Raw genomic sequence first — 24,156 nt, 5'->3', positions numbered from 1 at the left:
CTCCTATGAATGAGATATGCTGTGATGGCTGTAGTAAGGACTTTTCGAAATTTACGGAAATTCGAGATGAACACAAAGCTGTAGTGTGTAATCCCTGGCCTGAATCAGTCGACACTGGTGGTGGCAGAAAGGAGCCAGTCGTCCAGATACGGAAACACCTGGAATCCGAGGCGCCTCAAGTGAGACGCTACCACTGCCATACATTTGGTGAAGACCCTGGGGGTGAGGTCAGACCAAAGGGCAGGGCTCAAACTGAAAGTGACTGGCTCCCAGCCGGGAGCGCAAGTGATCCCTGGACGCCCTGGCCATTTTGATGTGGTAGTATGCGTCCTTTAGATCTATTGAGCACATCCAGTGGTCCTTCTTTAAGAATGGAAGGATCGATTGAAGCGTGACCATTCGGAACTTTTCTTTCTTGATAAAGGTATTGAGTTTGCTGAGGTCCAGAATTGGCCTCCAGTCCCCTGTTTTCTTTGGAACTAAAAAGAACCTTGAGTAAGTTCCAAATCCTCTTTGGTCCGCTGGGACTGGTTGGATGACTTTTTTTCTAGCAGCTTTGAAATTTCTGTAGCTGCAGGGCCTCGCAGATGGGGCGGCACATCTGGAAGTCTTTTCTGTGGAATTGGGGGCAATAGAAAGGGAATTTTGTAGCCTCTGGTAACAACGCTTTTTACCCAATTGTCTGATGTCAGATTTTGCCAGGCCTGTGGGTACAAAGCTAAGCGACCCCCGACTGCCTCCAGAGCAGGACAGTCGGGCCTCCTCTCAGGAGTGCTGAAAAGGTTTCCCGAGGAGTGTATCCCTGTCACCTTGGTTTTGCGGACCCCCTCTGCCGCCAGGGCGACGTCTTCCACCTCTACCCCCTCCTCTGCCTCTGGAGGGGGTATCACCCTGTGCGCCCGGAAAAGAACCCTGGGGTTTTCTAAACCACATCTTTCCACCTCGTTGCCCCTTGGGGTACGGTCTGGATGGGGTAGAAAAACGGACTCCGACAGCAGACAGAGTCTTTCCCTCTTGCTCACACCGGGTAAGGGTCTCCTTTACTTTAGGGCCAAAGAGAGTGGCACCATCAAATGGGGCGTTAGTAAAGGAAGACTTGAAGGCTTCCGCAAATTAACATAAGCGCATCCAGGACTGCCTACGAAGAGCAATCGCTGAAGCTGCTGCCCTACTCGATCCTTCGGCTGCGTATGAGATCAGCCTCATGGATGAGTTAACAATAGAAGTAAGGGTGTTGAGATGTGCTGTAACCTTCTCCGAGACAGCAGCATCTGTAGTACCCTGGAGGGTATCTCCCAACTCTGACTAGATCCCTCTGTAGTCGTGTAAAGTGGGTCAAATAGTTCAGGGATCGCATAGAAAAAGCCGCTGAACTAAAAATGCGCTTCCCATATCTGTCCATAGTCCTAGAATCTCTATTAGGTGGATGGACAGATGAGGAAGATTCCGACATCTCCTTTTTCGTGGCCGCTGCCACCACCATAGCGTCCACTGGCACTCCCTTTGTCAGATAAGCCTTATCTTGGGGGGCAGTAATAAATTTGTTAGGCTTCCTAGGGACTGGCTCCACTGTGTCAGGTGTCTCCCACGCCCTTCGAGCAATCAGCTCCATTAACTCATCGAAGGGCGGAGTGACCCAGGAGGAGGAAGGGCGAGCACCGAATGCCTTCAGCAAGACTGACTCATCCTCAGAAGGGGGAAGGGATTGCCAATCACCTCTCTGCTTTAGGATCTCCAGGATGTCAGAAAAGGAGACATCCTCCGAGGGTGACTTTGGGGACCCTTCTGACTCATCTAAGTCAGTGTCCGATGTCAATGATTCTTGTGGAGAATCTAAGTGTCTCCTCTTACACAATCTTTTCCTCGGAACTTCCTCTGGGGGGGGCATCCGAAGAAGCCTCAGAGGAAGAGGGGGCACCCTCTATGGGTGGCTGAGACACTGGTGCTCGACGCTTGGATGTAGCCGTGGGTGCAGAGGAGGATAACGGCCCTTTATGGGAAGGAGAAGCTGTATCTGCTGAAGTGGTTGTCTGAACAGACAACACCTTCCTCATGAGTTCGAAAGCCCCCGGGTCCCGAGTCGAGGTATCCCCCGGTTCCGAAGAAGTCGGAGGAATCCCCGAGACAGGTACCGAAGGCATCGAACCCGAGGACGGAGCCGAGTCGATCCGAGGCGAGGCCCCGAGAGGGAGCGTCGGAACCGAAACATCAGTCCGATTCTCAGTCCCGGAACCCAGGATGGATCTTCGGCTCCGAGACTCCAGTACTGGATCCGACGGAGTAGAGGTGAACGGTACCGACCGAGAAAGGGACGGCTCTGGAACAGAGGGCTCCACAATCAGCAGGTCAGCCTCTCCCGGCTCCGAAGACTGAATAGGCCTCGGAGGAGGAACAGGTGGAGATAAGGGAAGGCCTTCGAGTCTCGACACCAGCTGGGAGGAGACCGAGATGAGCTTGGACAAGGCCATATTCTCCATCAATTTCTGCACCACGCGGTCCACATCGGTGTCAGAGGGGCCTGGAAGAACGCGTCGAAGGAATCGAAGACGGAGCCGACCTCAAAAGTGCAGGAGGAGGGAGCTCCGTCACCGGTTCCAAGACTCGAGGCTCGGTAACTGACAACAGTTCAACACTCGGCCCCGAAGTCTGTGGAACCGGTTTTCGAACTTTAAATGAAGAGCTCAGAGCCGATAACTTGGGCTCAGACGTCTTCGATTCCTTCGAGGCTTTAGATGCCTGGTCTGATGCATCCAGAGCCTCTTGAAAAGTAGGTTTTAGAAGACCCCTATCCATAAGTTTCCTGCGCCTATCTTTCATGACCCTTCCACTGAATGAATGACAGATAGAGCAGTCTTCCTGCAGATGGAGAGGGCCAAGACAGTAGACGCAGGAACTATGATTGTCTGTGACAGACATCTTCTGTCCACATTGGCAACGTTTAAAGCCAGACTTAGCTTTTTCTGACATGGTAATAAATCCAGAAAACAGTGTACAATCCTGTAATTAATGTCAAATCCAGAGAATAAGTCAAAGCCAGTAATAGTCAAATCCTGAAACTTAAGTCACATCCAGTAGTCAAATCCAGTTAAGGGTGGGGTAGGCCCCGAGGCAACTCAAAAGTATATAAAGTATATAAAACTTATATACGGACCCGAGAAACCCTCGATACACTACTCACACATACAAACACTCAATCAGAAATATTTGAATACAAAAAACTAATGAAAGAATTATAAGAAATAATCAATCTTAGCTTTCAGGTGGTCCGAGCTCAACAAAATGATGCGATCTTTGCAGCGGCAAACTAGATCTGAGGTAAAGGCAGAGGGGGATTGTGGGAGTTAGGTTGGTCTCGAGCTTCTTCTCGATGCAGAGCTTTGTCAAGCGGCCGACACGGAGCCGAGGATCGGCTCCGAACCCAGGTGTAAGAACAAACGGCGAGATTGAACACTCTCACATACTATGTTTTTGTGCGAGTCTTATACTACTTGTAACTAACTCAAACTTGTAATTTTGCTTAACTGGAGCTTCTCTCCCCAGGCCTCCACTGAAAAAGTACCTGTGCCCAATCGGACTTGCCCGATAAATAAATGTTTAAATAAATAAACAGTAGACTTGATAACTGTGGTCAGAATAGATATAGCAGAAGTAGAGAAGTACAGCATATAAGGCAATATAGATATGAAGAGACAATACAGTACAGAGTTAAAACCAGCATGAGGTAAGAAAATCAAAGATACTAAAGATGATCAGTGGAGGTAAATGTGTCTTATTCCTAGATATGCAACTAAATCAATAAATATTTAGAATTTAATATTTCTCTAACCCTAACAGACTTTTAAAAATATTCCTGCAGACAAGAGACATATGTTTGGAGATGTGATGGTTCAGAAACAGGTTCATGAGAGCATACTTTTGAAAAAAATGCAAAGTTGATTCAGCATATGACTTGAATATGCTAAATCTTGTACCTGAAAGAGAATTTAACCTTTGTATATTAATGTTTTAGCTAACTTGGTATAAAAAATGTACTAAAGACGTGAAAGTTCTGCTATCATTAATGCTGATAGTGGCTAATAAAGCTAGAACTAGAAACATAAAACCAAAGACACTCCATCAATAAGAGAGGTGAAAAAGATTACAGAGATGGAGCTGAGCTATTAGAGTTCAGATACAATAAAATGGGCTATATGGGATGCTGCAATGAAATCTGAGCTTGAAGAAGTGAAACAAAGTATTCAAGATTGATACAGACCCCGTGGAAGAAGAGATGTCTCTGGTCCTGTTGTTATGACTTGTAAAATAATGAAAATAAAACAATATGGTCACCAACTAATTCCTAATCTCATATTATGTTGTAAATATTTAATTAGCGAGGTTAACTGTTTTTGTTTAATGAGCGACGTTAAATCAAATATGGAATTAAGACTGGAAAGAACAGCTGATTTTTTTTCCTTGATTTACATGTTTTAACAATGCAAAATTATTGGTAACTGAATAACTGAATGCAGGCCCTGACTGTCTGATGAGGCTACTTCTTTCTTTCTTTTCGGCTTTTCCCGTTTAGGGGTCACCACAGCGGAACTTCGGTCCACTGATTGGCAGTCGATTTTTTATGGTGCCGAGTTGCCAGCCCGATGCCCAACCTTCAGCGAAGTCCCGCCCATTCACGCATGCCACTCGACCGCAGGGAGGGCATGCAGACTCCACACAGAAAGCAATCCAGCAGAGAATCGAACAGTGGAAACTCTTGCTGTGAGGTAACGCTACCGCTGTACCACCGTGGATTTTTGATTAGTGTAAATATATTATTATATAATTGGTTATCAGCAATCAATGCCAAAATAACAAATGCGCCGCACATAGAGATTGCACACTATGTTAAACAGGTTATATTTATATTGCTTAAAAAATATGTTGCTAGTGCCCAGCATACGAGGATAGGCTTTAATACTACAGGGACAATACATTACAGTTACAAAACTCAGTTAACTGAAAAAAATTGCTAACAGCAAACCTGGTATGTCACAGTTCAGACAGCACTGTACAGAAAGGACAGATGCAGACCACCTCAAGGCCCTACCCCCTGTATTCTACCCCTGTATTCTATGTCCTACAGACTGTTGAGGGGAGATCTATGTCTAGCATACATACAAGGCACTGTCAAAACCCATTCTGATGGACCTCCTGCAAATCCACAAAATAAGCAGCACCAGAATACCCATTCTAAAGACTTAACTTTGCCTGTGATATAAACAGACCTGGACGACAGACAGGTATGTATCCCAGAGACTAACACTTCCCTGGAATAGGCTCCCCATCCATGTGAAGCAGAGTTCCTCCTCAACCCAATGGAAATTTATCCCTGGCATACCTCTCAACTGGCCAGATTTTCACAAAATGTCGAGACTTTTGGCCCATATTTTTAGTTTGTTCCTCATAAAATTTGTGGCTTTCTGGCAAATCACTCAACCGATCTGAGTTGAAGTCACTAAATAATGACATACTTTTTCATTTCAGACTTCAAATCCTTCAGAAAATGTATGTTAAAACAAACCCTGTTACTCTAGCAACTTTCTAATAAGACCAATATTTTAGATATGTCCCTATTTTTCGACCTTTATCATAGTCGTCCCCCATTTTGTTGGGCTTTGCCCAGACTTCTTGCTTTAAGAGGTTGAGAGGTACGATCCCTGGTTTGTCATCTGTGTCTATAATAGACCCAAGCAGCCTGAAAAAGGTTCATCTCCCAGGCCCCTGCTTGTAAATGTTTCACCTCCCAAGCTTCTGCTTACACTTATCAAGGGTACCAGGGCTGGTCAGAGATTTGGGATGCATGACTAGGCTTAAAAAGGCCCTTGTGGTCATTAGTTTAATAAACACCTATGACCCTGTGGGCACAATTCAAAAATAACTATTTATTTGTTTCCCTTTACTTCTACTGCAACTACAAGCACAGCCTACTAACGCAGCTGGAGCATTTGGGAAAGGAATCTGGAGCTGAGCAGTACAGAAGCTGTACCTTTTCTTACATATACATACACACCCAAATGTACACACATGCGCGCACACACCACAACTGACAAAAACAATTACAAGGATGTCAGTTTTTCACAACTTGTCTATCACACCCTGCCAGTCAGAAAAATACTATTGTTACTTAGTTTGTGGGGTTGTAATGCACCCTGGACTGAAGGGAACTAGTTTGCAAATGCTGCTAAACTAGTTTCAAATAATCACCAGACTCAGTCAGTAACAATATTACTAGTCACATGTACATCCATCTCCTGGAAAACGGACAGCAACCAAAACAGTGGTGGAAAAGAGATTGCAATTATGTGCCATGATATACAATGACATGTTTATTGCAAATAAAACCTGAATATAGGCCTTTATTTGTTGCCACCAAGTGTCACCATAAAATGGGAATCGGACCATTATGCTTACTCATTTTACCTAATGAATTTATTAATGCTTGCCATTTTCATTACACAACTTGACAAAGGCATTCAGTATGGGTTTCAGTATCTACACACCTTTTTGGCTTTAACTGTCACGCATCGAAAGTGTGAGGAGGTGTTAGTCAAAACTATGGTGATGCTTTATGTAAACATGGATACATGCAGACAGTACAAGAAGCTTAATGTTTAACACTTACTGGTTTCAGTTTGCTGGCCACAATTTTTTTGGCTGATCGCTGGATGCTGCTGCTTCCAAAATAATCAAGTACTGATGTTGGTGTCAGTTTCACAGGAGAAAATGGTTTAACTTTCACCTGTGGTTTGGCATTTACTTTTTTTCCACTGTCAGATGCTCCTGGGTGGCTGACTGCACAAATGCCATTTTCTTTACTTTTGGGAGGTGTCTTTATGTCAGAATCTTCTTCGTCTAAACACAAATAGGAATGAAGTCTTTAAACAGTTTGCAGTCAAACCAGTTTCACTACCAAGGAGCATACTAAATTTAATTCAAGTTGAACAGTTTCAAAATCAAGTTTTTGGCATATCAATATGCTTATTTACAGCTTTTCTGAGTGGCAAATGCAACCACACGAGCAACGCGGGATGCTCAGATTCCTAAAAACACAATTAAGTCCAAAGATCCAGAGACTCGCTGCCCTACAGCATGCACTTCCACACATCATAAGCTATGCAATATTATTTTAAAAAGTTAGCCTTTACCTCAATTCCATAACAAAAAAAATTTAAGAAAATTATCTTTAAAAAGTTGAGCATATTTACAACAAAGGTGAAAGACTGATGTAGTTTCTGCTGTTTGAGTTCTGGTTACGGCTAAAAAGGGTCACTAGACCAGTCCACTTATTCCATACACAAACAGTAAACAAACATGGCTTCTGGAGAAATGTGGAAAAATCTCTGAAGCAGTGGTACAGTGCAGGTCTCAAATGCATATACTGAAATAAAAATGATTTTTCGTTTTCTTTAAAACATACAGTAAATGCTTGCTAGCAATGGTTAACAGCAATACTTTATTCAGGTTCAGTGCTTTCTTAAAGGATTCTATTTGTTGATAATTTTTTTACGCACATACTTTTAACATGATAAATAAAATGGATTTCTACAAAAGGTCACAAGTTTCATATTTAGGAAACAGTTAAATTTATTATATCAAAAATGGAGACCTGATAAAATCCAGTAGTAGCCTGTACAAAACCAACACAAATTGCTCAAGGCATACATTTTCCAATATACTGTTGTCTTTTTGAGACAGCATACTTCTTCATACAATGTTGATCAAAACATATTGCCTTCAGACCACAAATAAATTGTAAAACCCTGATGAGACAAGCAAAATCTAAATAGTATTTCTAAAAGTCATGAAATGGATACAGAGTCTGAGAAAAAAAATACATAATTTACTGCATTTTTATTTATGGGTTATAAAACTGTCATGATTAAACATTTAATGTTATTTCTCATTTCTATGGGAGGCTGGCATAATGGTGTAGGTATTTACCCTCGCAGACACAAGGTACAGGGTTTGATTTATCATCTAAATTGTCTAGGTTTAAAATGGCCTGCAAGGGCAGCTAGCCTAGTACTTACCTATAAACACCAACATTAACTTGTAAATTTGGTAGCTAGAGCCGCCTCACTGCAAACATGTCCACAGCAGGCAAGAACTAAGAACAGGACATAACTACAGCTGATGTTTTCAACAATGACACAGACAATGGAAAGCCCCCTCCCAAAGAATCATTTCAGCTCTCATTACCATAAAATTATACTACTGTTATCTTTCCCACTATTATAAAGTCATTCTTGTAGGAGCCCCTATTTCTGCCTTGCTAAAACACTTCATGATTATGTATCAACATCTCTGTTCACTCAAGCCGGTGCTGTCTACCCTATACTGGTCAGCCAATATTACCTATCTGTTTTAACAAATCCTGACTGATGAGCTGAATCTAAAAACACTTTCAGCACACGCTTTGGGCACAGTAATGCCATATGCAGGCTAGTACATCTATTTCTTGTTACTTAGCCAAAAGCAGTCAATGTTGTGTGTGTGAGTTACAAATGTTTCAGGTTTTGAGATACAGCACAGTTGTACAAGGTACTTAAAATAACAGTATACTTTTGAGAAGAAAACACTAAGAGTAAATCAAAACTTTTGAGATAACCAACCCATTGTTCTCTTTTTTTCTCCAGATGGAGTTGTCTTTCATCAGCTGCTCCATTCTTCTATTGAAGGACCAATGATGGCCTTTGCCTACTAAGGTGAAAATGTATAGATCATGAGTCACTAGCATATCCCCAGTAGTGTCATGTGCTGCCTTATGGTATTCAGTCCGCAATGGACCCAAAAAGGGAAGTATTTCCCTGCAGCAAACAAAATGTCACTATTAGTTTAAGAGGAGTAGTACAACGTAATTTTAAAAGACATAACTACACACGATTACCTAACGGAATGGAAAAAAAAGAAGCTTTATTGTTACTATGAAGTCTCTTTAAAGATAGTACAGTTGTGTATACTTACCATAAATGTAGATGTTAGAGTGTATTCACTGTTGCAGTTATCACATTTGGGTTCTCTGCCTGCAGGAAGCCCTCAGTCGGCCTGAATACCAGAGTCTTGGGATTTCTGTGTCTGATGATGTCGCCTCTTCCATGAAGTCAGGTCGTCAGGGGTATAAAACATGCAGCCGATGCCATTATATCAGTTTTTCTTGTCCCAAATATCAGGAGCACCCAAAATAGGAAGCAATTACATGGTGTGGAACATTTCCAGTAAAAAGTAAATACCATTGCCATAAGATATGGCCAAAAAAGAGGACAGGCGGAAAGTATAGAAAAGTCAGGGGGCTGGAGAGAGGGTAACCAGGGCTGCAACAGTGAATACACTCTAACATCTACATTTATGTTAAGTGTACGCAACTGTACTATGTTCTTCGTGTTTCACTGTTGCAGTCATCACACTTGGGTTGATTCCCAAAGCTGAAGAAGGGTGGAGGCAGTCAAGATGTATTAGGGCTGGCTAAAAGACCTTGTAAGACTGCTGTAGCAAATCCAGCTCTGGACTTAGAAAAGATAGGCAAGTGGTAATGCTTGGTGAAGGTGTGTACTGAACTCCAGGTTGCAGCTTCCAGGATGTCCCTGGTAGGGACTCCCCTGAGAAATGCTGTAGAGGTTGAGGTAGCCCTAGTGGAATGGGTTCTGATCCCCTGTGGGGGAGGTTTTCTATGGTGCTTGTAGCAGAAACGGATGCAGTGTGCTATCCATTTGGAGATGGTTTGCTTTGAAATGGCGCAGCCCTCTGCCCCTGTAACCAAGCTGACTAGCAGCTGGTCAGATTTTCTGAGCAGTTTAGTCCTGTCAGGGTAGAACCTAAGCTGTCTGTGTATGTCCAAGGAGTGCAGGATCCTTTCCCTTTTATTCTGAAGATTAGGAAAAAAAGGTTGGTAAATGGAAGGATTGGTTTAAAGCCACACTGGATACCACCTTGGGCATAAATGATGGGTTAGTCCGGAGGGAAATCTTGTCCGCATGGAAGACAATGGAGGATTCCACAGCCATAAGGGCCCGTAACTCACACTCTTCTTGCTGAAGTGATGGCTAGAAGTAAGGCTGTTTTCCAAGAGAGGAAGTTTAACTCTGCTGTAGCAGCAGGCTCAAAAGGAGGAAGCGTTAGGTTCTCTAGTACAAAGTTAAGGTCCCAGGCAGGAGTGGGAGCGCTCCTCGGGGGTCTTAAATTGTTAGCTCCTCTCAAGAACTGTTTGACCAGAGGGTGAGAGAAGAGTGGTGACTCAGTATTGTAATGAGCTGAGATGGCAGAGGCATGAATCTTAATGGATGAGAAGGATTTGCCTTTGTGGAGCAGCTATGCTAGATAATCTAGTATTTGAGGTAATGTGGGCATGGCTGTGTCCTCTCCCTGAGATTGGCTCCAAGAACATTATCTTTTCAACTTTTCTGAATAGGATTTCCTAGTACTAGGCCTCCTGCCCTCAAAGATGACATCCAGCACCTGTTTGCTGAGGGCTGCTGGTGATGTATTCAGGGAATAAGCCAGGCTGCTAGGTTCAGGGTTTGCAGCTGAGGATGCAAAATCTGGCCCTTCTGCTGGGACAGCAGAGAGGGGGTCTGATGCAAGTGCCAGGGTGGCACTGTTGTCAGACTGCGTAAAGTGGGTACCAGTGCTGGCGTGGCCAGTCAGGTGCAATAAGGATTGTCCTTGGCCTGTCCTGTTTGTTCTTGAGTAGCACTTTCGAGAGGAGGGGCAGAGGGGGAAAGGTATGGATTGAGAGGTTTTCCCATGTAAAGGACAGGGCATCCACTTTCCATGCTTGGCTGTGGGGAGTTCTGGTGCAAAATTTGATCAATTGATGGTTCTGGAGGAAAGCAAAGAGGTCCACCTCTGGTGTCCCCCACTTGTGGATTAGAAGCTTGAATGAACTGGGTTCCAGTTTCCACTCGTTCGGTTCCATTAGATTTCTGCTTAAGTTGTCTGCCAGAGAATTTTGTTTGCCTGGCAGGAATTGAGCTTGCAGGTGCACTTGGTTGCTCAAGGCTGTGTTCCACAGAGCCATGGCTAACCTGCAGAGTGAGTAGGAATGAGTTCCCTCCTGTTTGTTTATGTACCACATGACTGTGGTGGTGTTGCTGTCTTTATCAAGAGTTGTCCTGGAAGGATAAGGTATTTGAAGGCTGTCAGTGCATTCTGTACAGCTAACATTACTTTTTGATTCATATGCAGGTGCATTTGTCCTGGGCTCCATTTGCCTTGAATGCATTTGCCTGCCATGTGAGCCCCCCATGCATACTCTGATGAGTCTGTTGTCAGGGTTTGGGCAGCGGAGGGTTGAGTGAAAGGGAGTCCCTTGTGGTTGCAGGCCTCTGCCCACCAAAGGAACTCTGTCCTTAGGCAAAGAATGATCAGAATCACTGTTTCCAGGTCCTGAGAATGTTGACACCAGAAGTACCATTGAAGTTTCCTCATAAGCAGTCTTGCATATGGAATCAGGAGAATGTATGAGGCCATGAACCCTAGGGCTTGCAGTATTTTTCCTGCAGATAGCTGGGTTTAGGTGGCCAATAGTTTAAAGTAATTTGTCAAATAAACCTGCTTTTTCTGGAGTGAGGAATGCCATCTGGGAAGTTGTGTTCAAAATTTCTTGGCTGGGGACCAGATGTGATTTCTTTTCGTTGATGGTATACCCCAGAGAAGTTAGGAGGTCTCTTTGCAAATGTCAGGTTCTGAAGTAGCAACTCCTGACTGCCCGCCTGAATCAGGCAATCGTCCAAGTATGGGTAAATTTGATTGTTTCTCTGCCTGCAGTATTGAATGGCTGGAGCCAGGCACTTTGTGAATACCCTGGGCACAGTAGATAAGCCAAAGGGAAGTGTAGAGAACTGAGTGCATAGAGCCTGCCCTGAAACATGGATATTTCCTGCAAGATTCCCTTATGGGGGTGTGCAGATGAGCTTCTTTTAAGTCTAGGGTGACCAGCCATGAGTCCTTGGCTAGCAGAGGCAGCAGCTGTTGGAGTGTAAGCATGTTGAACTTTGGTACCACTAGGAAGGTGTTGAGAATTGACAGATCCAGGATAGGGCGCCAAGATTTTTTTTTTCTGGCCACCAGAAAAGTCTGGAGTAGAAACCCTGTCCCCTTTGCTCTGTTGGAACAGGTTGAATAGCCCTGATACTGAGAAGAGAAAGTACTTGCTTTTGGGCCTCTGCCCACTGGTTTGAGGGAAGGTCTGCCAATCGCTTGGGGTTGGCAGTGAATGGAAGCAGAATCTGTATCCCTGGGATACAATGTTTAAGACCCAACGGTCCTGGGTAATGTATTCCCAGTTTTTTGCATGCAGGGCGAGTTTTCCTCCTAGGGGTGCAAGTACTTGGGTATGGCTGGGAAGGATGCAGGAGAAGTCACTGTGAACTTTTTCCATAAGAGGGTGGCTTACCACTCCCTGTTTTTGAGGTGGGAGCACTCCATTGTTTAGATCTGTGCATACCCTGAGACTGTAGTCTTTGTGGTCTGTTGTCCCTAGGTTTGGACTGAGAAGGCCTGGGAGGGACTGGAAAGGACCAGTACTTCGAAGGCTAATGCTTACTGAATCTAGGTGGCAGTACCTGTAAGAAACCTTTAACAGTTTGCATAGATTTAGCTTTTTCGAACGTCTTAAGAATGTCTGCTTTTGTGCCAAACAAACATTTTTGATTTAATGGAGCATCTAGTAATTTTGCTTTGACATGGTCTGGCAAGATTTGTTCCTTCAGCCAAGCATGCCTTCTCAGAACAGACCCAGTGAGAGCAGCTCTGCAAGATGCTTCTAAGTCATCAAAACCACATTGCAAGGTATGTTTACCACTTTGGTTAGCAGAATGCATTAACTCTTGTAAATCTTTATTTTCTGCACAATCAGGAATCAACATTTTTTGTGTAATTAGTTCCACAATACACTGCTGGTACTTAAAGCCTTGATGCAAGAGTTGCAGAAGTATATACCTTCTTACCCCATCTGTCTAAAGCCCTAGAATCCCTGCCCGAATGGGTAGGGTTTTTTGGCTGTAGTAGCCTTAATACCTTTAGGTCCCTGGGAAATGGTCTCTGGATCTGCAATAGGATATTTAAAGAGAAATTTGTGAGAGTCAGCTACTCTGTAGTACCTGTCAGGCTTTCTAGGAGCTGGAGATAGTATCAAGGGTAAGACTGGATTCCATGAAGACATCATCTACAATATCCAAGACAGGGGGGGGGGCATAGATAGAGGCCTATGCTGAGGCAAGTCTAAAAATTCCCAGAGTCTCTTTTTTGACTTAGGGTAGTCCTGGCATTCCCAGCGGAAATGCTCTCTTAGGGTAGGCAAGGTTTCACCGAAAGAAAAGTCCTCTGGAGGGGAGGCAGAGGGAATGGAATCCTCTGCATCTGAATCCTCATAGGTGGATAACTATGTCCTGGTAATCAGAGGGGTCAGAGTCATCGGACTCATGGTCTGTAGAATCAGAAGGAAAATCAATTCTGTGTTTTTTAGAAGGGGAAGGCTGACTTCTCCTAAAGTAATAAGATCTTCAGTCATTCTAAGCATTTGTTTCTGAGGCATGGGAGCTCGAGAATGCGCTTTTGTTGTCAGTTTCCTAGGTATAGTGAGAACTCTGGGCCTGAGAAATTTGGTAGTTTTAGTCAAAAACGAAGTAGTTTGTTTAATACGAACATCGGAAGGCCTGAATACACCCTCAGAAGCAAGTGCCTGCACAGTGGCTCCAGACCCATCCAGGGTAGAGACATCCGCAGATTCCACAGTCGAAGAAACACCTCGTGGCATACCGGACTCTGAATGGGTCTCAGTAGAGGCCTGAGAATCTGTAGAAGTGGGTATCAGGGGCTGTGAAAGCGCCTCACTGAGTACCATCGGAGTGGCGACTAGCTTAACGAAAGTGTCGTCGGCAGTTTTGGACCTATGCGGTCTGTCTTTATCCTTACATTTTTTTGGAAGATCGGTAGTTGGATGGCTTAAAGCCATTTCGGAAAATGAAGAATGAGAGAGAAAGAATTTAGCGACAGATAGCCCGACGAATAGTTCCCACGTTGAACAAGGCACAAAACCGACAGCGAGGAACGCCGTGGTCAGGGCCTAAACAGGTGACACAATAAGAATGAAAATCTCTGTGAGGTATTTGCTTTCCACAGGCAAGACGCTGGTTAACTTTTTCTGACATCAGTTCGAGAAAGAAAAAAGGATCCCTAATGGGGTACTTAGCTTTAGAAGACTTCAGGTTTGAAACTCGAAAAATGAAAATTTCAGTTAGCGGCTGACCGGCACTTGTGAACTGCTTCTACTTTGGGCTCCCGCACAGCAAGAAAAGCTGATGTAGTGGCGTCGGCTGCATGTTTTATACCCCTGACGACCTGACTTCATGGAAGAGGCAACAGCATCAGATCCAGAAATCCGAAAACTCTGGTATTCGGGCTGACTTTGGGCTACCTGCAGGCAGATAACCCAAGTGTGATGACTGCAACAGTGAAACACGAAGAACATCTGCTGTTACATGAAGGAACTTACACAACTGACCTATCTTTTTTGGGGAAGGAACTGTAACAGTAATTAAAATTTGGATAGATTCCCAAGTAGTAAATGTTAGTTATTGGAGACAGACACAGAATCCTCAGTATCTATATCTGTAGCACAGATGTACCTAAACCTCTTACCCCTAAGACTGTGCTTCTACTGCCTGGTTTTATTTGGGATAGCATGCTCCATGCATTCCTGTAGGTGTTCATAGAATGCTTTTGTTAAAGGATTCTGCATTTTGGGCCGTAGTTTCCACTGGCCCAGGGCCTTTGAAGGATTCCACCTCGGTTTTGAGAAGAGTGAAGTTTGCTTTTGAGAAGTTCTTCACCATGGTTTCCTTGGCTGGAGGTGGGGACGGAATATGGATGTCCAGTGAGATTAATTTAGGGTCTGATCTTACCAATGAGGGGTATACCTCTGGTGTGGAACATAGAGACCCCATCCATGTTGGTGATGACCAGGTCCAATAGGTTTTTCCCCTCTTGTGGGAGTGGTAACCAGTTGTTCCATAGCATTTGAGTTTATAAATTCTAGGAACTGTTGGGCGAGGGTGTTTGGGCTTGAGTAGTTTTCCCAATCAATGTTTGGGTAGTTGAAGTCACCCAATATAATGGTGTTTGGAGAGACCTTCATATTTTCCAGTGTTCTCAGGAAAGCCGAGTGGGGTTCCTGTGTTTGGGAGGGTGGTCTGTAGCAGGCTACAAACTGAAAGGCAGTTTTGCCCACTGTTAATTGCACATGGGTGGTCTCCGATGCTTCGTGCAGTGCCACTAACCTGGAGGTGTGGGTATCTTTGATGAATATGGATACCCCCCCCCCTCCTTTTGTGGTTTGGTCATAGTTTTGTGGCCGAAAAGCATGGTATGAAGTATAACCTGGTAGTGCTGGGGTGCTTTCGGGAACCTTGAACCAGGTTTCTGTTACCGCACAGATATCGATATTCTCCATACTGAGGAGAGTCTCGAGTGCGTGCATATTGAGGTTTAGACTTCTGGCGTTGAGCAGCATTACCCTTAGTTTTTTTTTCTTTGTGTTGCCTTTGGAGGTGGGTTTGTCTTTTGAGCCTTGCCTAAAAAAGGCACTATGAGGAGGCAAGAGCTTTTGCCAGTATTCGAAAACCCAGGGGTGACAGGTGCACGCCATCCCTAGCGAAGCAACGTGGCTTGTCGAGCATGTCATCCCGGGCTGACAGACACTGGATCCCCTTTGAATAACACCAATACTTTAGCCAATTGTTAAAATTGATCATTTTGTCTTTATACTGTGGCATCATTCTTGGTGAGGGCAAGATGCTACTCAAGGTTAGGGTCATACCGGCTTGGGCTACATTAGAGAGCTCCTCTATGTCTCTTTTCATGTAGTCCAGGGAGGTACGTCTCAGGTCATTCACACCAGCATGGACAATGATGGAGTCATATTTGTACTTGATTTGGAGTGACCTGAGTGCATGCGTTATGTGGCGGATCCTGGTACCCGACAGGCAGCTTACAGTGACCTTCTCCTTATTCAGTCTGGTGAGTGGGACGTCAGTGTGTCTGACTATAGAGTCACCTATTAGAAGTGTATTTGGTGTGTTGTTTAGCCTTAAGGGCCGTAACTGTGTGGCACACTGACTTTGTGAGCTATGTGTTATGTGGGTATTGTTGCATGGTGGGGGTTGCCTGGATGTCTGCTTTGGAGGTCTCTGTCGCTTAGGCAGATTTTTGTTTAGAGCCTCCAAGTATGCTTTATTGTTTGGTTTGCTGATGCGATGGGTCTGTGTGAGACTGGATTTGTGGTGTGTGTGGTTAACTTTTCCTCCTGACCGGCTGTGCCAGTACTGGGTTGAGAGAGCTCAGCCTCCAGTTTGGCTATATAGTTACATCTCTCACATATATGTTTGAACTTGTTGGAAAGAGGAGAGGGTGGTCTGTGTACATAAGGCAGTTGTAACATTGCCTCACGATTCCCAGATTCACCAGCTGGACTGGGGAGTAAACCCGAAACTGGCTTTTGGACATGCCTGAAAAGTAACTACTTATTGACTGATCAGAAAGGACCAATAGGGAGCAAGTATAAGAGGGTGTAGTGCTTAAGTTTATTAGTGTTTACCTGTAGATTACTTATATGAGCAAGTGCCAGGCTTTAGAATGAAAATAGAGTGCTTATTTTGAGATTTACAGCAGTTCTAAGGGAAAAAGTGAAGAGCAGACTTTGTGGAGCCGGAAATAGTTTAAACCCGTTTAAGCAGTGCTGCCTGATGCTGCGCACACAAAAGTGGGTTTTAAAGCAGGGGACTTGAAAGAGCTAGGAATTAGCCCAAAACGGTCAATAAACAACTAGTTTCTGGGCTGAGACCACTCCTCCAGGGACAGATAGGCTGCTCAAAGCTCCCCAGTCTCACTAGTGAACAGAGAAGCTTCCTCCTATCCAAGTAAGGATATGGGCAACACAGGAACTTGTACTAAAGTCCAGAATACAGCAAAACCTGAATTCAGGACTATTCTAGCTCAGAAAAGGCGGGAAACAAGGATATATATATATATATATATATATATATATATATATATATATATATATATATATATATATTTTTTTTCTTCAAGACAGTAACAGATAACAGGAAAACACAGTAAATGCTTTGCATAGGCTAGCGCACTTGAGTGGGCAACCTCAACAGTTAAACAACAAACAATGACTTTAAAGTGCAGGTAAGCAAAAATGCAATAACAAGCTTAATTAAGTAGTACAACAGTTACAAACTCGCTCTTTGGCGAGAAAATGCAGTCACTAATGTAAAGGTAGTAAAGAATACTTAAACCAATTTAAGAAACAAAAAGCTCAAAAGAACCAACGAGTTGCTTAGTCTAAGCTGTAGTCCAGGTGACCTCAGTCAGCCAATGACCTTAAACAATTCTCTCACTGAAATGCCTGATGGTTTTGGCTAAACCAAGATGTCCCTGAATATGTGCTCAGATACACAGCCTCCACAAACACTAGGCCCAAATAAAAGCCTGAATATGGATAATGCTACAAATATCCACACTACTTAAACAAACTGCAGAAATGTTTCTCATAGCAGAAAAGCAGCAGTGAGCCATTAAATGAAAGTTTTAAACAGCTAAAGGAGCCTCTAGAGAAAGTGTTTAACTGCAACAAGTTATCAGAAACAAACAACCCAACAGATGCTTAATAAAAGTGGACAATTTCCAGTTAATACCTCACACACAGTGAAACTAGATAGAAAAATATACAGTACACAAAGTGCTATAGATAACTTGAAAAAATAAGCAAAAAAACAGGATACTTAATCTCATGCAGCCTCAACCTGGTGTGTGACATCAATAGGACTTGTGGCAGGACAGATGTGTGTCCCAGATGCTCCCTCATCTGTCAAACAGACTCATCCTCCACATCAAGCAGAGCACCTCTTTATCCCTTTTTAAGCGCAACCTGGATAACAGGATGGCAAATAGAAAGTACATCTCTGGGATGTTACCCATGTCCCTGCTGGACAAGGGCATGTTTTGCTGATTTGTCTATACATGGGCTAAACTCTTGGCTAGGCTTATAAGGGCCTCAGGGCCAATAGCCTAGTAACTTCCTATGATCCTGAGTAGCAAAGAAACATGTTGGAGGTAGGAAGCACTCTGCAAAATGGCCACCAAATATGTTCCCAAATTATCTCAAAATGGAACTTGAACTGATGAGACTGCAGTCAGAGATAAAAGGTCTGCAGATCAAAGTAGTTGATAAGCTTTTAGGGAGGAAGGAAGGGTCAACATGAACTGATCAAGGTGGAACAGAGGGATAAACTGACAGTGATACATATCAGAAGACCACAAACCCTTGTCCATCACATACAAACTCTCAGTACTTCGATAGATTACAGCCCAGACTAATCAAAAGACATTACATCTATTCCTCTGACTAGCTGCCCTAAACTGAAGGATTACTTAAGAATTTCAGTCAAGAGTCTATATAGTCAAATGACAAATCTTTGTCGGAGGTGGTATGGTCATCCTTTTGGAAAGGTCGCTTAACAGGCTACTACATGCAAAAAAATGGGAAAAACATTTTTCATCTTTTAATGAAATGCCACATTATCCAAACATGCCTGTAGCAAAATAAGTACTCATTAGTAATTTTATATTTTTTTAGCCCTTATGGAGGGGCACACGTCCTCATGAGAATGGTTTTCCTTAGAAATGTATCCCACTGTATGTGGTCAAAAGTACAGTTCCATTCAATCTGAAAGGAATCCCTGAAAATAATGCTAACTTTGAAAGTCCTCAGAACAAGTGTCACTGACTAGGCTTTACCAAGTCTTACAAATGTTTTTCCTGCTGATGAATTACACATTTTCTGAAAGCAGCTTACAAGACTGTCAATAAATTAATGAAATAAAACAGACTTTTTACAAAGAGAACATTTCTGAGTTTCATCTCCTAGCAAAGATGCTCCTCCCATCTCCTCTCCTTTAATGAGCCACAGTCTCACATTTCCAGCTTTGCAAGGTTCAGTTAATTTGTATAAGTATGCATGACAATATATGTCAAACAAATCACAGCCAGGTGTGCCCTCTTCTATTTTTAACCTCTCACTCTTTTTTAATCCTGGTTTCTGAACAGCACCCTAGTGGAATATAATTCTACAAAATGCATGCATCAATCTAAACTGCAGGCAAACCTAAGCATTATTGAAATTTTTACACTCACAGTAAAATATAAAATTTGAAATACATTCTGGTTGCTCACATTGTTATTTTTTCATAGCAACCCTGTAACATTACCTGAACTATGTTACTTCACACAAACCCTTACATAACAATGGAATGCTTCTCTGTGTACTTGAGAACAATGGGGCTTTTCCCACATCTGTCTGCAAAAAGTACAGTTGTGTACACTTACCATAAATGTAGATGTTCAAGTGTATTCACTGTTGCAGTCATTACATTTGGGTTATCTGCTTGCAGGTAGCCCTCAGTCGGCCTGATTATCAAAGTCTTGGGTCCTGCGTTGGTTGCTGTCTCATCTTCCATGACGTCAGGTAGTCGGGGGTAAACGCATGCAGCAGATGCCATTACATCAGTTTTTCTTGCACCAGATGTCAGGTGCCCCCATAATAGGGAAACAATTATATACAAAGTTGCACCTCCAACAAAAAGCAAATACACCAGAAAGCTTTAGTATAGTAAACAAGAAGAGAAGTAAAGTCAATAGAAGTCGGGGGGGGGGCTGGAGGGAGGGTAACCAGGACTGCAACAGTGAATACACTCGAACATCTACATTTATGTTAAGTGTACACAACTGTACTATGTTCTGCGTGTTTCACTGCTGCAGTCATCACATTTGGGTAGATTCCCAAAGCTAAGGATGGGAGGAGGAATTTAGATAGCATTAGGACCAGCTAGAAGGCCCGACAAGACTGCAGTGGCAAAGCCAGCTCTGGAGTTAGAGAAAATTGGCAAATGGCAATGCTTTGTGAAGGTATGTACAGAACTCCAGGTAGCAGCTTCTAGGATGTCTCTGGTAGGGACACCCCTAAGAAAGGCTGTCAAGATAGATGCAGCCCTGGTTGAATGGAGTCTAATCCCCTGTGGGATAGGTTTTTCCATGGTGCTTATAGCAGAAATGAATGCAATGGCCTATCCATTTAGAAATGGTTTGTTTTGAAATAGCCTTCCCCTCTGCCCCTGTAGCAAGTACCACCAGCCGTTGTTCAGATTTCCTCTGAGGTATAGTCCTGTCCAAGTAAAATCTAAGTTGTCTGTGCACATCTAAGGAGTGCAGTATCCATTCCCCTTTATTCTGTGGATTAGAAAAGAAAGTTGGCAAATGAATGGCTGGATTAAGAGCCACACTGGATACCATCTTGGGCATGAAGGAGGGACTGGTCCTGAGGGACACCCTGTCCGCATGAAAAATGATTAAAGGCTCCAACGCCATAAGGGCCTGTAATTCAGATACCCTTCTTGCTGAAGTGATTGCTAAAAGGAAAGCTGTTTTCCAAAAAAGGAATTTTAACTCTGCACTTGCAGCTGGCTCAAAAAGAGGCAGAGTGAGTTTTTCCAATACAAAGTTAAGGTCCCAGGCTGGAGTAGGGGCTCTCCTGGGTGGTCTTAAATGTTTCAGCAGGGATGAGAAAAGAGGGGTGGCTCAGTATTATAATGTGCTGACATGGATGAGGCATGAATTTTAATAGAAGAGAAGGAAAGGCCCTTGTGAAGCATCTCTGTTAAGTATTGAAGACTATGGGTTAAACTGGGCACTGCTGTGCCCATCCCCTGAGTCTGGCTCCAGGAACAGAATCTTTTCCACTTTTCAGCATAGGATTTTCTAGTACTAGGCCTACTTGCCTCCAGAATGACATCCAACACTTGCTTACTGAGGGATGGTATAGGAGAACTCTGGTAATTAACCAGGCTGCCAGGTTCAGGGTTTGAAGCTGGAGGTGCAAAATCTGGCCCTCCTGCTGGGACAGTAGGGAAGGGGGTCTGAGGCAGGTGCCATGGTTCCAGTAGTGAAATACTGCGCAAGAGGGGGTACACCAGTGTTGGTGTGGCCAGTCTGGTGCAATGAGTATTGTCCTTGGTTTGTCCCGTTTGATCTTTAGTAGAACTTTCAAGAGGAGAGGTAGAGGGGAAAGGCATAAACTGACAGGCTTTCCCAGGTAAAGGACAGGGCATCCACTTTCCAAGCTTGTCTGTGAGGAGTCCTTGTGTAATATTTGTCCAATTGGTAGTTCTGAGGGGAGGCAAACAGGTCTATCTCTGGGCTCCCCATTTGTTTCTCAAAATGTTGAACATCTTTGGTTCCAATTTCCACTCGTGGGTCCATGAGATTTCTGCTTAGGTCTGCCAGTGTATTGAGCTTGCCTGGCAGGAATTGAGCTTGTAGGTGCACTTGGCAGCTCAAGGCTGTGTTCCAGAGCCATGGCTAGTCTGCAGAGAGGGTATGAATGGGTCCCCCCCTGCTTGTTTATGTACCACATAACAGTGGTGTCGTCCATCTTTACCAATAATTGTCCTGGAAGTATGTGGTCCTTGAAGGCTGTCAGAGAATTCTGTACAGCTAACATTTTTTTTTTATTGATATGCAGGTGCATTTGACTCTGGTTCCATTTGCCCTGAATGCACTGCCCTGCCAAGTGAGCCCCCCAAGCATAGTCTGATGCATCTGTTGTTAGGGTTTGGGTGGCAAGGGGTAGAGTTAATGACATTCCCTTGTTGTGGTGGCAGGCCTCTGCCTACCAAAGGAACTCTGTCATTATACAAGGAATGATAGGAATCTTTGATTCCAGGTCCTGAGAATTTTGACACCATAGGCTTTTTATATACCATTGTAGTTTCTTCATATGCAGTCTTGCATATGGAATTAGTAGAATGCAGGAGGCCATGAACTCCAGGGCTTGCAGTATTTTCCTTGCAGATAGCTGGGTCTTTGTGGCCAGTAGCTTGAAGTAGGGTGTCAAACTTGTTTCTCTGACGTGAGGTAGGCCATCTGGGAAGTTGTATTCAAGCTTGCTCCCAGGAATACAATTTGTTGGCAGGGTACTAGGTGTGATTTATTTTCGTTTATGGTGTACCCCAGTGAGGTTAGCAGTTTCTTTACAAATGCCAGATGATTTAATAGTATGTCCTGGCTTTCTGCCCGAATTACACAATCGTCCAGGTATGGGTATATCTGAATATCTCTGACTGCAGAATGCAATGACTGGAGCTAGGCACTTTGGGAATACCCTGGGCACAGTAGATAAGCCAAAGGGCAGTGCAGAGAACTGACAGTGCACATAGCCTTCTCTGAAGCTTAGGTATTTTCTGCAAGATTCCCTCATTGGGATGTACAGGTAAGCTTCCTTTAAAAACCCAGTGTTGCCAACCAGGCATTTTAGCCTAGCATGGGAAGCAGCTGATGAAGACCTAGCATCTTGAATTTTTGGATTACCAAAAAGGTGTTTAGGATAGACAGGTCCAGGATAGGATGCCAGGAGCTGTCTTTTCTGGTACCAGGAAAAGTCTTGAGTAAACAAATGTGTTCCCATTCCTCTTCTTGGACAGGTTGAATAGCCCTGATACTTAGAAGAGAGAAAACCTGCTGCTGAGCCTCTGCCCACTGATTTGGGGTTTGTAAGGTGTGGAAATGGAATATGTATCCTTGGGCAACTAAAACCCATTTGTCTTGGGTAATGAGTTCCCAGTTTTTTGCATGCAGGGCGATCTTTCCCCCTAAAGGAGCAGTCAGTTGAGCAGGGCTTGGAAGGTTTAAGGTTAAGTCATTGTGGCAGTTTACCATAGGGGGAAGTCTTACTACTTCCAGCTTTGGAAGTGGGAGCCCCCCCCACTGCTTAGACCTGTGAGTACCTTGAGACTGAAGCCTGGGTGGTCTGCTGGTCCTGGGTTTGGACTGAGAAGGGCTGAAAGAGACAGGAAACGACCAATTCTTAGAAGGCCAAGTACTTCTGCTTTGTTGTCAAACAGGCTGTCTTGACTTAAGGGAGCATCCAGTAATTTAGCTTCAACATGATCTGACAAAGTTTGCTCCTTAAGCCAAGCATGCCTTCTAAGTAAAGACCCAGTGACAGCAGCCCTGCAAGATGTCTCTAAGGAGACAAAACCACATTACAAAGTATGTTTACCAACTTGTTCAGCAGAATGCATTAAATCTTGTAATTTTTTATTCTCAGCACAGCCAGGAATCATTATTTTCTGTTTAAGCAATCCAATAATATGCTGCTGATACTTTAACATATGAAACTGGCAGTTTAAGGCCCTAATGGCCAAAGTAGCAGAAGTGTATACCTTCTTACCCAATCTGTCCAGGGCTCTGGAATCTCTATCAGAGGGGGTAGGGTTTTTGGCAATAGTAGCTTTAATGCCTTTGGTTCCCTGTGAAATGGTCTCTGGATCCATACTAGGATTCCTAAAGAGGAGAGTCATGAACTCTAATACCAGTCAGGTTTCCTGGGAGCCGGAGGTAGTGTCTAGGGCCAGGTTAGATTCCAAGAAGGCATTATCTACAATGTCCAGTACAGGAGGTACAGCTAAAGGCCTGTGCTGAGGTAGGAGTAAGAATTCCCTAAGTCTCTTTTTGGAGTCAGAGTAATCCTGGCTTTCCCAGCAGAAATGCTCCCTAACAGTATGCAAAGTTTCACCAAAAGAGAAATCTTCTGGAGGGGAAGCAGAGGGAATGGAGTCCTCTGCATCAGAATCCTCACAGGTAGATAAGGGCAAATCCTGGTCATTAGAAGAAACAGAAATTTCAAAATCCTGATCAGAAGAATCCGAAGGAAAATCAGTTCTAGGTCTCTGAGGGAGAAGGCTGGCTTCCCCTGCTTAGAATAATAAGGTCTTCAGCCATTGTTATTTTTTTTTTAGGCACGGTGCCCTGACCATGCGGTCTGGGCGTCAGTTTTCTAAGTGTGGATCGAGTTTTAGGCCTTGAAGAAGAAGATGGCGTTGGTTTGATATGCAAGTCAGTGGGCATGAATAAAACCTCAGAAGCCGGTGCCTGCACAGCGGTTCCGGACCCATCCAAGGTAGAGAGACATCCGCACATTCCATAGTCAAAGAAGCATCTCGCGGCATACCGGACTCCGACTGGGTCTCAGTAGAGGCCTGCGAATCTGAAGTAGTGGGTATC

At 43.9% G+C, this 24,156-nt stretch overlaps 1 protein-coding gene across 1 annotated transcript in view; it reads right to left on the bottom strand.

The window, feature by feature from the left end:
- Positions 1-24,156, bottom strand: part of RFC1 (replication factor C subunit 1) — a 1,497,679-nt gene that overhangs the window by 1,213,901 nt on the left and 259,622 nt on the right. The window contains exon 3 of the mRNA XM_044063570.1: positions 6,659-6,888. Coding sequence (XP_043919505.1) covers positions 6,659-6,888 — 230 coding nt within the window. The remainder of the gene's footprint in view (positions 1-6,658; positions 6,889-24,156) is intronic.

Source organism: Protopterus annectens, chromosome 2.part1, assembly GCF_019279795.1.
Source record: "Protopterus annectens isolate FY-2018-M chromosome 2.part1, PAN1.0, whole genome shotgun sequence".
Lineage (NCBI taxonomy): Eukaryota > Metazoa > Chordata > Ceratodontiformes > Protopteridae > Protopterus > Protopterus annectens.
Note: the sequence above shows the minus strand (reverse complement) of the source record. Positions and strands in the feature narration are given on the sequence as shown.